The sequence below is a fragment of the Stegostoma tigrinum genome, chromosome 38 (assembly GCF_030684315.1).
Source record: "Stegostoma tigrinum isolate sSteTig4 chromosome 38, sSteTig4.hap1, whole genome shotgun sequence".
NCBI classification, from domain to species: Eukaryota; Metazoa; Chordata; class Chondrichthyes; order Orectolobiformes; family Stegostomatidae; genus Stegostoma; species Stegostoma tigrinum.
The window spans coordinates 6,859,734-6,877,113 of NC_081391.1; the positions used below are offsets into that span (position 1 = coordinate 6,859,734).

Sequence of the window (17,380 nt, forward strand, 5' to 3'; positions counted from 1 at the left end):
CTGCAGGCTAGGTGGGTTAGCAACTGGAAATGTGGCATTACAGGGATAGGGTAGAGGGTTTGGTCTGGTTGGGATGTTCTTTGGACGGTCGGTAAGGCCTCAATGGGATGCTTGTTACTAATCACTTTCAATCTGTTGTTGAAGATAAAATAATTGAAGGGTCAATAATGGGGGGTGTAATTTTCAGGTGAAGGGATAGGAGGTTCGGAGGAATTTGAAGAGAGATATTTTTCACTCGGAGAATGTTGGGAATTTGGAATGTACTGCCTGGGCATGTAGTTGAGGCAAGGAACCTCAAACCTTGAAAAGGTACTTGGGCTAGAGCTGGGAAGTGTAGATAGGTTGGCACAGACTCTGGGCCACAGGTCCTATTCTGTGCTGTTGTTGAGAAGTAAATATTCAAATATAATCATTACCCCGTGTGGTGACAGCTCGCAGGCTGCTTGTCTTGTATCAAACCCATGCTGATACAAACCTGATTGTGAAATCCAGATCTAGAAAGTGACGAATAAAAATAAAACAAAATGTTGGGCACACTCTGGGGCTCGAACATCTGTAGAAAGAAAATCAGAATTATCGATTCAAGTCACTGACATTTCTTCAGAATTGGATGAAGACTAAAATGTAGTATGTTTTGAGCTAGTATAAGGGTGAAGGGGGTGGGGATGGTTCAGGAAAACAAAATCAAAGGTCTGGGAGAGGTTAGAGGTTGAATCACAAAAGATTTCATGGTACCAAAGATAAAAGAAAATGTTAATGGTTGGTAGTTTTTAAAAAAAAAGATTTTTCCAAGGGAGTGAGTGACGAAATGATGAACTTGTGTCCAAAGTGAAAATCAAAACTAAGGTAGACACAGGAGTGGTGAGGGGAGAAGAAAATAGTGGGATAGTGTTTACCCTTCAAAGTTTTTGAATTCATTGTAGAGCTTAAAAAGCTGTGAAGTGCCTGGTCAAAAGATGAGATGCTGTTTATCATTTCAGTGGAATGGTGTAGCAGGCTGAGGTCAGAGACATCAGCCTGAGAACAAGTATGAGAATTGAAGTGCACACTTGTGGAAACTGAAGGTAATGCTTATAAATGAGCAGAGGTATTCTGCACAGTATCACCCAATCTGTATTTGGTCTCCCTGGTAAAAGTGGGCACGTTAGTGAAACGAATAGATAGGACCCCTCCAGCTCTGGCATTGAGATTTTGCTCTATCCGAAATGTGGCTGAATGTTTAGCACTGTTGTCTCACAGTCAATTGTGGGCTCACTCCAGGGATTTAAGCATAAAACCTCGGTTGATGCTGTGAGAGGAGACGTTATTGACTCCCTCTCGGGGATGAAGAACAAGGCTGTTCTCCCTGGTGACCTGACCAGTGTTTATCCTTCCTCCAGCCATCTAAAAGAATACGCCTGGCCTAGCCCCATTGCTCTTTGCGAGTTCTGAGGAAGGGTCACCAGACCTGAAATGTTAACTCTGTTTGAGTTAACAGCCTAATGTTTTGGGCTGACAGGTTGAGAAAATTTTCAGAAACGAAGGTGATTCTTTCTGTTTAACTGAAGATGGAAGCTCCTTCTCTCACTGTAAAGCTTATATTTGATTTACGTGAAGTCACAGTGTAGTCCCTCTGATGTGAACCGACAGTAGTAGCCTTGAAACTGCACCAATCTAGCCATCTCTTTCGGAAAAGACTGCAAGATGGCTGTTATGAGGAATAGAAAGAAATGCTCATGAGTCTAGTTTTTTTTACCCCCTGCAGAAAAAAGATGCAATCTTGCATATAGCTGTGGCTTCCTTGACCTGGGAGCGTGCCACAGGGTTTACTGAGTGTTTCAGTACTCATCGCGCCCTTGAGTCACCTCATCACTCATTGCCAAGAATCACCATGTGCACGTAATCATTGACCAGTAACTGGAACATTATTAACTTACCAAATAAATTGCTTCATTGTGACCTACTTTCATGTGGAGGAGAAAACGGAGTGAACATTTTGTCCGGTGACCTTTCCTCAGAACCGGACCCGAAACGTTAACTCTGTTTTCTCCTCCACAGACTCTGTTGTGCTTTTCCAGCAAGTTTGTTTTTGTTCCTGATTTACAGCATCTGCAGTTCTTTTGTTTTTAATTCAGTCCAGACTTTATCCTTCATTGTTTGGAGGGTAACACTGGTTAAAGCCTGCGTGCAATTTGGTCCTTCAATAGGGAATCTTAGTGGGTTCTCAGATCCACAGAAGAGCAGATAATATTACTTTTAAAATTAAACACCGCCTCAGAAAGAGCTGGCATTTCTCAATATTTTGCAAGTTTTTTTTTAAAGATGGATTTGGAAGATTTGGCACTTTTTTTCATAATTAATTTGTTCTCTTGCAGTATCTTATATCATTGCCAACTGGGACAGAATTGAGCAAGTCCAAGCCAATGTCTGACCACCAGACAGCAAAATTGGCAAATGGTGTGTTATCCCCAGCTGCCAAACCCATGCCAACACTTATTAAAGTAAGATTACTTCTTGGAAAACCTTTATAGCGTGGGATTGTGTGATGATGTTTTGCATCGTAAACTGCAGTCAGAGTTCTGGAATTGTGCAGTTGCAACTGTAAGGTTAACTAGATGCTGACTTGTGTTTACAGAAAATTGTGTGGTCCAAAATTTTTGTTTACTTTATTTCCATGCCAAAGTTTCTCCTCTCCCTGCCCTGTCCTATAGGCACCTTTGTCGCTGGTGGAATATGGTTTGAGTGCCGACTGATGTTCCCTGCCAAGTGGTCTTATTTTCTGTGAAGCTTTGAGTGACGTTGGCCACTTATACAACTTTTTTTACAGGAGGTGATCCTGCTCTATCTGTATCCCTCATTGTTTCATTTCTGCTAACTAGGTGATAGTTGGCATCTCGACTGACTGCAGTCTGCTCAACCGTAGCTGTTTGAGAGAGACTCACCCCACAGGAATGGGCTTGAACCTGACACGAGTGCGCACACGTGCTCTTGGAGTTTTAACTTTTGGATAAGCTCAAAGATAGGAGCCTAAGGGAGTGCTGAATCCAAATATAGTAAGAAATCTTGGGCTATAGCATGGCCAAATGTAAGCTAATCATCACTCTATCACCAGAAAATAAGGTTAACCACTTGATCAAGTTTTATTTTCAAAAGTATTAGAGCCTGGTGGATTGTGGAGTGTGCACAGTGTTAATCACTGGGAGAAACTTGTTTTTAGGTTAATTTCAGGTCAGTTAGTGTAACTTCTTAGTACCTTCAATTTGTTCATTCCTTAAAATAATATCAGACTTAGCAGAAATGGCGTACCCTGTGCGGACTTTAGATGCTTTAGAAAGTAGCTATGCAGCAGTTCAGTGCTTTCGAGGTCTTCAGTCATTTTCCCTCTCCGCTTGCAGGAAGTGTGTACTATTTGGCATCATTGGGGGCTGCAGTCTCCATAAGTTTAGCAGTTGAGGGCTTATTTCTTTTGCATGCTCCTGCCCATTTTAAGTTTTCATGTCGTTTCTTTTTTGGTGTGTTGGATTGTCTTATCTGTAGTCAACCATGTGGCTTTTCATCATCTTATTTCCTAATGCTCCTTTCACTGAATGAGGAGCTGTTTGTGTTTACATTCAATTGTTTCTCGTTTCTGCTGCAACAGTCTGTCAACTAGCTATTAAATCTGTCCCTTGCCTGATCAAAGTCAGCTTTTCTTTCTCTTGATTTTTTTTGCTGCTGCCTCACTTTTCAGTTTGTTTAGTTTTCTCTTATTGGCTTCTCTTATTACTGGAGTTGGTGTGCGGTCTGCTCCCAAGACATTGGCTTTTCCCTGGTGTCGTCAGGTGCTGATAGTCCTCTTGTTTTTGTTTTGTCTTTAGTTTGGAAACTGGAGCTATAGCCTTCAAATTGGAGCTGCGCTGAGCTAAGTTCGCTGATCTTAGCTGCCAGTTACTCTGGTCCACCGAGATTAGTGGGAAAGGTTAGTCACAGTCCCTGCTGCTGATTGCAGTGCAGGCATCTCACTTGGGAACTGTTTCTCCAAGGAGCTGATATGAAGGTGCAGTCTCAGTGACTTTCATTTCTGTAGCCACACAGCTCAGTGCAATTCATTACCAGCGACCAAACCTGATCGCTGAGTACTTGGCCAGCATTGGTGTCAGTGACACATGAAGCATCTTCAGAGTAGGTGAAAATTGGCAAAGAGCTGGGGTGGGGAAACAGTGTAGATGATTCCAAAGTGAAGGGATAGATTCTCTGCTCAGGAATATGATTTGTTTAGCTTGATGCCCAGTGCCACAGCCTGTTCTGTCGATCACAAGCCTGTCCACATACGGAGTTATTATCTCTTCTGACTTGTAACTGTTGAAAGGTGACACCAGTGGAATAATTAGAACATAGATAGAACATAGAACAGTACAGCACAGAACAGGCCCTTCAGCCCACAATGTTGTGCCGACCATTGATCCTCATGTATGCACCCTCAAATTTCTGTGACCATATGCATGTCCAGCAGTCTCTTAAATGACCCCAATGACCTTGCTTCCACAATTGCTGCTGGCAACGCATTCCATGCTCTCACAACTCTCTGCGTAAAGAACCTGCCTCTGACATCCCCTCTATACTTTCCACCAACCAGCTTAAAACTATGACCCCTCGTGCTAGCCGTTTCTGCCCTGGGAAATAGTCTCTGGCTATCAACTCTATCTATGCCTCTCATTATCTTGTATAGGTCAATTAGGTCCCCTCTCCTCCTCCTTTTCTCCAATGAAAAGAGACCGAGCTCAGTCAACCTCTCTTCATAAGATAAGCCCTCCAGTCCAGGCAGCATCCTCGTAAACCTCCTCTGAACCCTCTCCAAAGCATCCACATCTTTCCTATAATAGGGCGACCAGAACTGGACGCAGTATTCCAAGTGCGGTCTAACCAAAGTTTTATAGAGCTGCAACAAGATCTCACGACTCTTAAACTCAGTCCCCCTGTTAATGAAAGCCAAAACACCATATGCTTTCTTAACAACCCTGTCCACTTGGGTGGCCATTTTAAGGGATCTATGTATCTGCACACCAAGATCCCTCTGTTCCTCCACGCTGCCAAGAATCCTATCCTTAATCCTGTACTCAGCTTTCAAATTCGACCTTCCAAAATGCGTCACCTTGCATTTATCCAGGTTGAACTCCATCTGCCACCTCGCAGCCCATCTCTGCGTCCTGTCAATGTCCCGCTGCAGCCTACAACAGCCCTCTACACTGTCAACGACACCTCCGACCTTTGTGTCGTCTGCAAACTTGCTGACCCATCCTTCAATCCCCTCATCCAAGTCATTAATAAAAATTACAAACAGTAGAGGCCCAAGGACAGAGCCCTGTGGAACCCCACTCACCACTGACTTCCAGGCAGAATATTTTCCTTCTACTACCACTCGCTGTCTTCTGTTGGCCAGCCAATTCTGTATCCAAGCAGCTAAGTTCCCCTGTATCCCATTCCTCCTGACCTTTTGAATGAGCCTACCATGGGGAACCTTATCTAATGCCTTACTGAAGTCCATATACACCACATCCACAGCTCGACCCTCATCAACTTTTCTAGTCACATCCTCAAAAAACTCGATAAGGTTTGTAAGGCATGACCTACCCCTCACAAAGCCGTGTTGACTGTATTTGATCAAGCCATGCTCTTCCAGATGGTCATAAATCTTATCCCTCAGAATCCTTTCTAACACCTTGCAGACGACAGACGTGAGACTTACCGGTCTATAATTGCCGGGGATTTCCCTATTTCCTTTCTTGAAGAGAGGAATTACATTTGCCTCTCTCCAGTCCTCAGGTACGACTCCAGTGGAGAGCGAGGATGCAAAGATCTTCGCAAGTGGCGAAGCAATTGCATTTCTCGCTTCCCAAAGCAGCCGAGGACAAATCTGGTCCGGGCCTGGCGACTTGTCAATCTTAATGTTTGACAAAATTTTCAGCACATCAGCTTCCTCTATCTCTATCCATTCCAGCATGCACACCTGCTCTTCAAAGGTTTCATTCACTACAAAGTTCGTTTCTTTCGTAAAGACAGAAGCAAAAAAACTCATTTAGGGCTTCCCCTACCTCCTCAGACTCCACACACAAGTTCCCTATGCTATCACTGATCGGCCCTACTCTTTCTTTGACCGTTCTCTTATTCCTCACGTAAGTGTAAAATGCCTTTGTGTTTTCCCTGATTCCTTCTGCCAAGCCTTTCTCGTGCCCCCTCCTGGCTCTCCTCAGACCATTTTTGAGCTCCTTCCTTGCCTGCATGTAATCCTCTCTAGCTGAACTTGACCCTAGCTTCCTCCTGTACAGGAAGTTTAAATCTAGCGATGATCAGGGGCCTCAGAGCTGCCTCCTTTTTATGTTTCAATCTAATTCTAGTTTTGGATTGTAGCTAGCGTGTTTGCCATTTTATAAGTTGTGTTTTGATTTTATCAGTTGGACAGTGTAAATGTTGCCTGCCCCTTCAAGCATTCTGGGAGAAATCAGATTGTGTTTCTTGGTCCTCTCCACATGCAGCAAAGCCAGCCCAAGACAGTGCGTGACAAGAACCAGAGGAGCAAGAAGCTGAAGGAGCCAAAATCCCGCGTGAAGAAACTCAAGTACCATCAGTACGTCCCACCCGACCAGAAACTTGATAAGGCCACCCTGCCCCTGGATTCAGCCTATTCCAAACTCCTCCAGCAGCAGCAGCTCTTCCTCCAGCTCCAGATACTGTGTCAACAACAACAGCAGCACTATAACTACCAGACTATCCTTCCTGCACCCCCAAAGTAAGAACCCCAACACAGTTGTTCCCCTGTAGCAGAGATAATGGGAACTGCAGATGCTGGAGATTCCAAGATAATAAAATGTGAGGCTGGATGAACACAGCAGGCCAAGCAGCATCTCAGGAGCACAAAAGCTGACGTTTCGGGCCTAGACCCTTCATCAGAGAGGGGGATGGGGGGAGGGAACTGGAATAAATAGGGAGAGAGGGGGAGGCGGACCGAAGATGGAGAGTAAAGAAGATAGGTGGAGAGGGTGTAGGTGGGGAGGTAGGGAGGGGATAGGTCAGTCCAGGGAAGACGGACAGGTCAAGGAGGTGGGATGAGGTTAGTAGGTAGCTGGGGGTGCGGCTTGGGGTGGGAGGAAGGGATGGGTGAGAGGAAGAACCGGTTAGGGAGGCAGAGACAGGTTGGACTGGTTTTGGGATGCAGTGGGTGGGGGGGAAGAGCTGGGCTGGTTGTGTGGTGCAGTGGGGGGAGGGGATGAACTGGGCTGGTTTAGGGATGCAGTGGGGGAAGGGGAGATTTTGAAACTGGTGAAGTCCACATTGATACCATATGGCTGCAGGGTTCCCAGGCGGAATATGAGTTGCTGTTCCTGCAACCTTCGGGTGGCATCATTGTGGCAGCCCTCCGCTTCTTCCTGTCCCGCAGGCCCGACCAGGCCCCCTCCACCGACACTCTCATCCGCCTAGCGGAACTCGTCCTCACACTCAACAACTTCTCTTTTGACTCCTCCCACTTCCTACAGACTAAGGGGGTGGCCATGGGCACCCGCATGGGCCCCAGCTATGCCTGCCTCTTTGTAGGTTATGTGGAACAGTCCATCTTCCGCACCTACACAGGCCCCAAACCCCACCTCTTCCTCCGGTACATTGATGACTGTATCGGCGCCGCCTCTTGCTCCCCAGAGGAGCTCGAACAGTTCATCCACTTCACCAACACCTTCCACCCCAACCTTCAGTTCACCTGGGCCATCTCCAGCACATCCCTCACCTTCCTGGACCTCTCAGTCTCCATCTCAGGCAACCAGCTTGTAACTGATGTCCATTTCAAGCCCACCGACTCCCACAGCTACCTAGAATACACCTCCTCCCACCCACCCTCCTGCAAAAATTCCATCCCCTATTCCCAATTCCTCCGCCTCCGCCGCATCTGCTCCCACGATAAGACATTCCACTCCCGCACATCCCAGATGTCCAAGTTCTTTAAGGACCGCAACTTCCCCCCCACGGTGATTGAGAACGCCCTTGACCGCGTCTCCCGCATTTCCCGCGACACATCCCTCACACCCCGCCCCCGCCACAACCGCCCCAAGAGGATCCCCCTCGTTCTCACACACCACCCTACCAACCTCCGGATACAACGCATTATCCTCCGACACTTCCGCCATTTACAATCCGACCCCACCACCCAAGACATTTTTCCATCCCCACCCCTGTCTGCTTTCCGGAGAGACCACTCTCTCCGTGACTCCCTTGTTCGCTCCACACTGCCCTCCAACCCCACCACACCCGGCACCTTCCCCTGCAACCGCAGGAAATGCTACACTTGTCCCCACACCTCCTCCCTCACCCCCATCCCAGGCCCCAAGATGACATTCCACATTAAGCAGAGGTTCACCTGCACATCTGCCAATGTGGTATACTGCATCCACTGTACCCGGTGCGGCTTTCTCTACATTGGGGAAACCAAGCGGAGGCTTGGGGACCGCTTTGCAGAACACCTCCGCTCAGTTCGCAACAAACAACTGCACCTCCCAGTCGCAAACCATTTCCACTCCCCCTCCCATTCTCTTGATGACATGTCCATCATGGGCCTCCTGCACTGCCACAATGATGCCACCCGAAGGTTGCAGGAACAGCAACTCATATTCCGCCTGGGAACCCTGCAGCCATATGGTATCAATGTGGACTTCACCAGTTTCAAAATCTCCCCTTCCCCCACTGCATCCCTAAACCAGCCCAGTTCATCCCCTCCCCCCCACTGCACCACACAACCAGCCCAGCTCTTCCCCCCCACCCACTGCATCCCAAAACCAGTCCAACCTGTCTCTGCCTCCCTAACCGGTTCTTCCTCTCACCCATCCCTTCCTCCCACCCCAAGCCGCACCCCCAGCTACCTACTAACCTCATCCCACCTCCTTGACCTGTCCGTCTTCCCTGGACTGACCTATCCCCTCCCTACCTCCCCACCTACACCCTCTCCACCTATCTTCTTTACTCTCCATCTTCGGTCCGCCTCCCCCTCTCTCCCTATTTATTCCAGTTCCCTCCCCCCATCCCCCTCTCTGATGAAGGGTCTAGGCCCGAAACGTCAGCTTTTGTGCTCCTGAGATGCTGCTTGGCCTGCTGTGTTCATCCAGCCTCACATTTTATTATCTTGTTCCCCTGTAGCAGTCTGTTGGTTCTGAGATTGCTGATGTGAGTTAGGCGGTGAGCTGATGCAGTGCCTGATCTGGTTGTGAATCATGGCAGGCATTGAGATCCCAGGTTTAGTTCCCAGTCTGTGCTGAGTTGGTTGATCTCACCCAGGGCATTAGTTGGACCTCGTCATTGTTACCTTAGAATGGGGAGGAATGGAATCAGGCTTCCTGCTTCTGACTGCTGAAGAGTTTCCCCTGTTGGATTCTGCGCACATAAATGTTTTGAATGAAGAGTGGTAGGACGAATTGCAATCATTAACTTAGCAACACTTTCAGAGTAGCACAGGAGGAATGACAGAGTGAGGAGGTTACAGAAGTTTGGGGGGGTGGTGCTATCGTCTGTCCACACAAAGCTAAAACTTCGAGAGAAAAGTTAGGAGATGTTGAGTTGGGAACTTCATGGTTTTAACATTTTTCCTACTCCTCCATAGTTTGCAAATGTCGTTGCAGTTTGTGAACTAATGGACTTGAGGTTTCGCTTTCAGAAGTGTGAGTGACCAGTGAAAACACTTGGACCTGTTTCCTCAGTTATAAATGATAGCCAGGACCACGCATTTCCTTTCACTTCAGTATGCAGCTTCTGAAAGCATGCACTACCTGGTCTGTTGGTTGTATTTTAGCAGGCAGTCTATTTGATATGGATCACTATGTCGGGTATAATGGCTGCATCCTCCGGTGTGCTGGTGTTTCTTGGGCCAGGAAGAATTTCTTCTGACCTGCCTCCAGTGTCTGGAAGCAATTGTCCCCTTATGACACTTCTGCAAGTTTTAGTAATTTAGTCTGCATCATCACCTGAATTCATAGTGCTGAGGTCTAACACTATGCTGCTGAAATCACCAGAGTATCAGCCACATATATCGAGTGTACACTAAAATGGTGAATTACCGCAGCTTTTTCTGAACTAATGTCTTATGGTGGCTTCTGCAGAAGTGCTGACAGGGCCTGTATGAAGCAGAGTGAGAGCAGGCTTGCTTTGGGCTGATGGCCTTTTTCGAGTAGTGAAATTTGACTGTACTGCTGTAGCGTTGCTGTATGACTGTGACTGCCAGTCTGTTCATGGCTGCCCTTTTTCATTTTGCCTTCAGGCCCAACAGTGACAAACAAGCCAACAGCAGTACCACCTCCGTGAGGACTCTGAGTAATAGCACACCATCATTGGGTTCAGGCGGACTCACTCGGCAGAACAGCTGGATGACCACCATCAAAGCACTGGGGTCACTGCCCTCTAACCTTGATGACCTGAAGGTCAGTTGCATTTACTGTTGTATATGTACCCACAAGGCCTTTCTTGTGTTCCTATTCTGTCACTCAACATGTTATGAGCAAGCTGTCAAATATGTCGAGTGTAGACCTTCTCCCTGATCTGGTGCTGGTGATTCATAGTAGGTTGAACTGCAGCTAATGTGGAAATCCTGCCATGTTTTATGTGACTAAACCCTCTTGTGAGAGTGGAAATAATGATGCTGTTTAACCAAAGAGGCGAAGCTGATCTTAGATTTTTCAAGTAGATACATTTGGTAACTGGGATCACGAAAGAGATGGCCAACTTGATGCGTTGTAAGCCTGTAATTTCCTGGTTGCCTGGCAAAGCTGTGCATTCACTGAAACAATCTGTGACTTCAGTGACTATCTGATGACAGTGATTATAATATTTTTCATGTGGGTTTAAGAGGAGACTTTAAATGAAACTCTTCCTGAGGAACATAACAAATCTCTTGGTACCATTGGAAGAGCTGAGGCCTGAGGCCTTGTGTCCTGGCCAATATTTGTCCCTTGTCTGGTATCTTAAAAACATGTTTAAGTTCTTAAATTGTTGTTTGTAGGACTATGTGGCACCACCCTATTTACAGCATGGGGACAGACTAAGTAACATAGACAAGGTGCAGGCCCTAAGGATCAACCTTCAGGCTTTAATTATTCACTATCTATATTAATGTTTTGGAGTAGGGGATGGAATGTAATGTATTCACGTTTTGCTGGTGATACAGAAATAGGTGAGTGGGACATTGTAATCAGGACAAGTTAAGGAAATGGGTAAAAGTGGAATTTAATGCTGGAAGGTAAAAGACCATATTGTTTAGGATGACTTATTATTGAAATGGAGGGAGATTCCCAAAAACCTACAGCAATGAGGGATCTGGATGTTCTTCTACCTGAAGCACAGAGTTAACATGCTGGTGTAACAAGGCAGAAAGCAAGTGGGATTTTGATTTGTCATCAAAATCTGGCATGTGGACAAGTATCCTTCAAGAGAAGAGCTTGCTGCTCCACCTAGCCCTGCCCTCGTTGCTCCCGCCCACCGATCCCGCTACCCCAGCACAAAATCCACCAACTCATGCGATGTCTTCACTGCCCACTGGTGGAGCCTTGTCCTGTGAATCAAGTTTTAATACTGCCTTCTTCCACCCATTTATTGGTGGAATTTATGGGAAGACTCAGTCATAGTAGCGATGCTGAGATCCACTGAAAGAGCAGATAAAAGCAAACTGTAAATCTGGCTCACTGTTGAGCTGTAATCCACAGCTTTTAAAGAAGCTCTGAAGTAAGTATTTCACAAGCAGTTCAGAGCCTGAACCGGGATATCTTTCCTCTGTAATTTGTCTTTTCGAGGCCATATTGCCCTTTTAGAGATAGTTAATTACTGACTAAAGGATCTGATTTTCTTTGCTTTTTCCTAAAGGCTCTGATTGTCACTGAGCCCTGAGACCCTGAAACCCAGGGATACCTCGTCAATGGATCCACCGTATGTCGGCCAGCAGTTCCCCTTCAGGAAACCTGCACTATCTGGGATCAGTACAGACCTGGGGACCCAGCCTGGAACCTTTGTGGTCTCTATTTGTGGTCCCCACTAGTGAAATAACAATGGAACTGCACATGATGGGATGCAGTCGCACTTTTGAAAAGGAAATTGGCCAAGTATTTGAAGGGGAGGAATCAGAAATTGGATGAAGGGCTGAATGACCTCTTGCTGTGCTGTGCTGCGTGGTTCTACCTGAGTTGTGTTTGACTTTATGTTTCCATCTGTAGGTGGCTGAACTGAAGCAGGAACTGAAGCTCCGGGCCTTGCCGGTGTCAGGAACGAAAACTGACCTCATTGAACGTCTGAAGAACTATCAGGAACTTAACAAAGCTGGTGGGACTCCAGTGGCCACCACGTCCTCTGTGGGCAAGACTGGCACGGCCCCTTCGAGACCCGTGGAGGGAATGGCCTTCCCATCTGCCCGGCTTGGTGGCAGCACACCAGTGGTGGTTAACAGCGTCACTCCTGGGGATGTAACCATCAGCACGGTGACAGCGAAGTTGGGCAGTTCCAGTTCCAGCCCTCCAGTGTCACCTGCCCCCTCTGATCAGTCATTTCACAGCATGGAGGAGGGCACTACTCCCGAGGCAGTCTCAGAGTCCCTCCAGTCTTCGCCCATGCAGTCACTTAGCACGGAGGAGTCGGTATCCGTCAATGGTGTGACAGGCATTGCCAGGCTGGTGCCCAGCAGCATCCGGGGCCATGGCCCAGAGTCTGACAAGGACGCTCAAGCTGTGACCAAGGACCTGATGTTGCAGGAGAAGGACAAGCAAATTGAGGAGCTGACCAGAATGCTCAGGCAGAAGCAGCAGCTGGTGGAAGCTCTCCGGCTGCAGCTCGACCAGGAGAAGAGAACCCAGCTCCAGCAGCCGTCCCAAAGCGCAGCCTTGACAATGCCTGGCAGCCAGAAAACCAGCTCCACTGCCGTGAAGCAGGAGAACCTGCCCTCCAGCTGCCTATTCTCGGGGCAGTCTGTGCCCTTGGCCACGACAAAATCTGTCCCGCTCCTCAACCACGCTGAACCCCCAAGGAGCAACCCAAGCCCTGTTGATGCGCCGGGACCACTGAACTTGGTGCCACTGAAGGCTGTCGTGGTGAAGCAGGAGGGTCAAGCGGGCACCTGTGAGGAGCAGCAACCCTCACCCACGCCAACTGTTCTGCTGAGCCCAGTGCAATCAAATGGGGTGATCACAGGGGCACCGCGGACAGTGGCACCGAGCCAAGCTCCGAATCCGCTGGCAAATGGAGTAGGGACCCACATCCTCCTCACGGTGATGCCACAAAACAACAACATGCGCCAAGTGTCCCCTGCAGTGAGTGTGGCCAAAGATCCACCAGCAATACAGGTATGAACTTTGGGGAGCTGATTCAGTCTGCAGACAGGGGTCTGCTACAGCATTTCCCGCAGAGTTAGGGAGAACATACAGCACAGAATCAGGCCCTTCAGTGCACATTCAGACTAGCTTCCTCCTCTAACACATCCTGTCGGCACAGTGGTCATCAGATATGCTTAACACCTCAGGTACTCGGGGCACATGACAGGGGACATACCCTGAGGTGTCTTCTCCAGAGAGTCCAGAGCCAGCAGCTGTTAGTCTCAGAATAAGCGATGAGACACAGATGAAGCTTTCCATCAGATGTGAATCTTAAGAGTTTCCTACCAAGAGGGCTGTGCATATGCAACTACCATGTGTATTTCATGTCCCAGATTTTTATGTTGAATGGTGGTAGCATCAGAGAAGCAGAGTTGATCTACCGTCATCATACTGAATGGTGGAGTAGGCTCAAGGGGCCAAATGGCCTACTCCCTCTATTTGTTATATTCCGATGAGCTTCCTCTTGACTCCCAGACTGGAGGAGATAACTGTTTCCTTGCCTCATGTTTCTTTGATTCTGAGAATTTGATGTTCAACAGGTCAGAGAGTAGCAGCAGAGAGAACCAGTGAAGGCAGAGAATCCTGGCGATGAAGGGTTCATGCCTTACTTGAACTTTAGCTGAACACTCTGCTTCAGATCCTTCAAGTGCTCAGACAATGGCTTTTTATAAATCTGGTACTTGAAATAGTTGTCCCACGATTTAAGCAGTCGGTGAGAATAATCCTTGATTCATACTAAGAATTACAAGGCATCCTGGTATGACCTGATAGAGACCTGTTAAAATTACAGAGGGAATAGATAGGGCAAGTGTGAAAATGTTTTCAGTTATGCTGCATTCATTTCTGGTCTCCCTGCTATAGGAAGGGTGTTGTGAAACTTGAAAGGGTTCAGAAAAGATTTACATGGGCGTTGCCAGGGTTCGAGGGTTTGAGCTATAGGGACAGGCTGTATTGGCTGGGGTTATTTTCCCTGAGGCTGAGGGGTGACCTTATATAGAGATTTATAACATCATGAGCATCATTGATAGGGTGATTAGACAAGGTCTTTTCCCTGGGGTGGGGGAGTCCAAAACAAGTGGGTATATGTTTAAGGTGAGAGGGGAAAGATTCAAAAGGAACCTAAGGGCAACTTTTTCACGCAGAGGGTGGTGTCTGCAGTAAGCTGCCAGAGGAAGTGGTGGAGGCTGGTACAGTTACATTTAAAAAGCATCTGGATTGGTATATGAATAGGGAGGGTTTAGAGGGATATGGGCCAAATGCCTTCGAATGGGACTAGAATAATTTAGGATATCTGGTCGGCATAGACAAGTCGGACCGAAGAGTCTGTTTCTGTGCTGAGCATCTGTATGACTCTTGTCAGGAGAGACCAGAACTATTGGTCAAATATGAGGTAATCCATAAATCATCAGGAGAGGCATGAGAACAAAGGGGAATAGCGCTGCCTATGAGAGCTGGAAATGGGGGAGCAAGAAATGGACTGAATACTGATTATGAGATGAAGTAGGGTGGTTTGAAGTTTGTGTAGAACTGGGGTTCACTGTGGCTCAGTGGTTAGCACTGCTGCCTCACAGCGCCAGGGATCTGGGTTCGATTCCATCCTCGGGCGACTGCCTATGGAGTTTGCACATTCTCCCTGTGTCTGCTTGGGTTTTCCCTGGGTGCTCCCGTTTCCTCCCGCAATCCGAAGATGTGCAGACTAGTCGGATTGACCATGCTAAATTGCCCATAGTGTTCAGGAATGTGTAGATTAGGTGGGTTATAGGGAGATGGGCCTGGGTGGGTTGCTCTGTGAGTCGGTATGAACTTGTTGGTCCGAAGGGCCTATTTCCACACTGTAGGGATTGTGTGAACTGGCATAGTTCAGTCTCTGTGCTGCATGTTGGGTATGTTACCGCAATAAAGTTCCCTGCCAACAGAGGGAGCTATTTGCCCGTGCTCTTCCGGCTTTAAAGCAGCAGCTGCTGTTCCATTGGAATTGACTTGGTTTTTATTACAAAGCTCTCGGGACGGTAACAGGAAGTTTTCTATTTTTATTGTTACCCAATGAGAATTGCTGAATGGATTGTTCAGGAAAAGAGCATTTTGCTTTGCAAAAGACTCAGGTTTGTGGCATTGATTCTGAAGTGACTGCATTTACTTCAGTCATGTTTTCAGGTGCTTTACTCTATAGTCCACCTCACATCAGTTTGATGTGAAGAAAATAACCGACTTTGATTCTAGCAGCTTTATTTTAAAGTTTTGGCAGATTAAAACATATTCCTGCAGGAACTCTGGGTGGGATAGAATATTATGTGTATATTATGTAGACTTGACTAATTCCTGCAAATAATTTAGGTTAATGAGCACACAATGTACAGTTTAAATATTGGGTCTTTGTACAGGATGTATTCCAATATGTACAGTATTTAGTGGACCCACGTACAGTAATGGGGTCAGTGGGGCTCTGCTATGATATTGGAACAGATCTCAGGTGAGTAGTTCCTGTACTGTGTACAGTATTGGAATATATTTAGGCCTGTTATATAGAGTCCATTGCAACCACACACGATTATCTACTGGAAGATACAGGTTTCCTGGGCCACTGGGAAAGTTCCGCAGTGCTTCATGTAGTGCTGTGACATCTCTGCTGGGCGAGATCTGTATAGATCTATATATATCTGTATCAGATTAGAGGATTAAAAAATTTGGACCCAACTGATGGTGAGAGAGCGCTTTCCAAATTTTGGCAATCTGGAAAGTCATCAGTAAATTCCAGGAAAAAACAGCATTGCTTCACATGTGTCTGATTTGGCACCTTGTGGTACTATTCCAGTTGCCTCGTAGCCTCTTACAGCCTCTCCATACCTTCCTGTGTTCTCAGGCAGTGCCATCACCTCCTTCCCAAGGGCGGGCACAGCAACCATCATCTAACAGCCAGTCGAAGCAGCATTCAGAGGCAGGAGTGATGAACCAGGCTGTGAAAAAGGTAGGGACTTTGCTTTTGTTTTGTGTGGGGCAGCTTCTTGTCTGTAGGTGAAGAGAGGTATGGACTTCGTTGCAAAGTGGATCCAGCAACATTCTATAGTACTTGTTTCCTGAACACAATGGAGAAGATGTGGATGCAGTATAATGTTGGGAAAAGGTGAGGTTATGCAGGGTGAATAGGGGAGCTGAATAATATTTGAATGGAAAAAGACTGTGGAAAGCTACTGAACAGAGGGATTTGAGACATCTTGTCCATGAATCTCTCAAAGCTCTCAAGTTCAGTAAGCAAATGAAATGTTGGCCTTTATTTCAAAGGGAATGGTGTATAAAGGTAGAGAAGTTTTACTAAACCGATACAAGGCACTAGTCAGACCAGAACTAGAATCCTGTAAACAGCTTTGGGCCCCATAGCTAAGGAAAGATAGACTGTCATTGGAGGCAGCCCAGAGAAGCTTCATTAGGCTGATAGCAAGTATGGAGGGACCATTTTATAAGGAGAGACCGAGAATGTTGTGCCTGTACTTAAAGCAGTTTAGAGGAATGAGAGGTGACCTCGTTGAAACATATAGGATTCTCAATAGACTTGATAGGGTAGATGAGGAAAGGTTTGTTTATCCCTTGTGGGACTGTCTAGGACCCCAGAGGTCAACATCTCAGAATCAGGTTTCACACTTTGAAGGCAGAGATGAGGAGCAGTTTTTTTTCTTACATGGTCTGTCTGGAATTCTTCATGGCATAGGGCTGTCAAAGCTGAGATCAATTTTTAATCAATCGAGGGTTATGGGGGGGAAAAAAAGTAACAGTGGAATTGAGGATTATCACACCAGCCATATGTTATTGAATGGCCACGCAGACTTGATGGGCTGAATGGCCTACTTCTGCTTCTGCATATTTTGGCCTTAAAGGAATAGATAGTTGGTTTATTGAAGTACCAGCATGGAGCAAGTGTTGAAGTGTAATGATGGTACAATTTAAACTAGCAATCCTCATTCGTGAATAAGCATCATGGCCTGCTGTCTCCTTGTCACTTTACATTACTATACAATGTTTTGACATTTTGGAATAACAAAGCTGTG

At 46.8% G+C, this 17,380-nt stretch overlaps 1 protein-coding gene across 3 annotated transcripts in view; it reads left to right on the forward strand.

The window, feature by feature from the left end:
• Positions 1-17,380, forward strand: part of LOC125447057 (myocardin-related transcription factor A-like) — a 169,384-nt gene that overhangs the window by 140,136 nt on the left and 11,868 nt on the right. For all 3 annotated transcript variants that reach the window (XM_048521126.2, XM_048521128.2, XM_048521127.2), the window contains 5 exons: positions 2,355-2,480; positions 6,492-6,745; positions 10,250-10,409; positions 12,192-13,310; positions 16,201-16,305. In XM_048521126.2, coding sequence (XP_048377083.1) covers positions 2,355-2,480; positions 6,492-6,745; positions 10,250-10,409; positions 12,192-13,310; positions 16,201-16,305 — 1,764 coding nt within the window. The remainder of the gene's footprint in view (positions 1-2,354; positions 2,481-6,491; positions 6,746-10,249; positions 10,410-12,191; positions 13,311-16,200; positions 16,306-17,380) is intronic.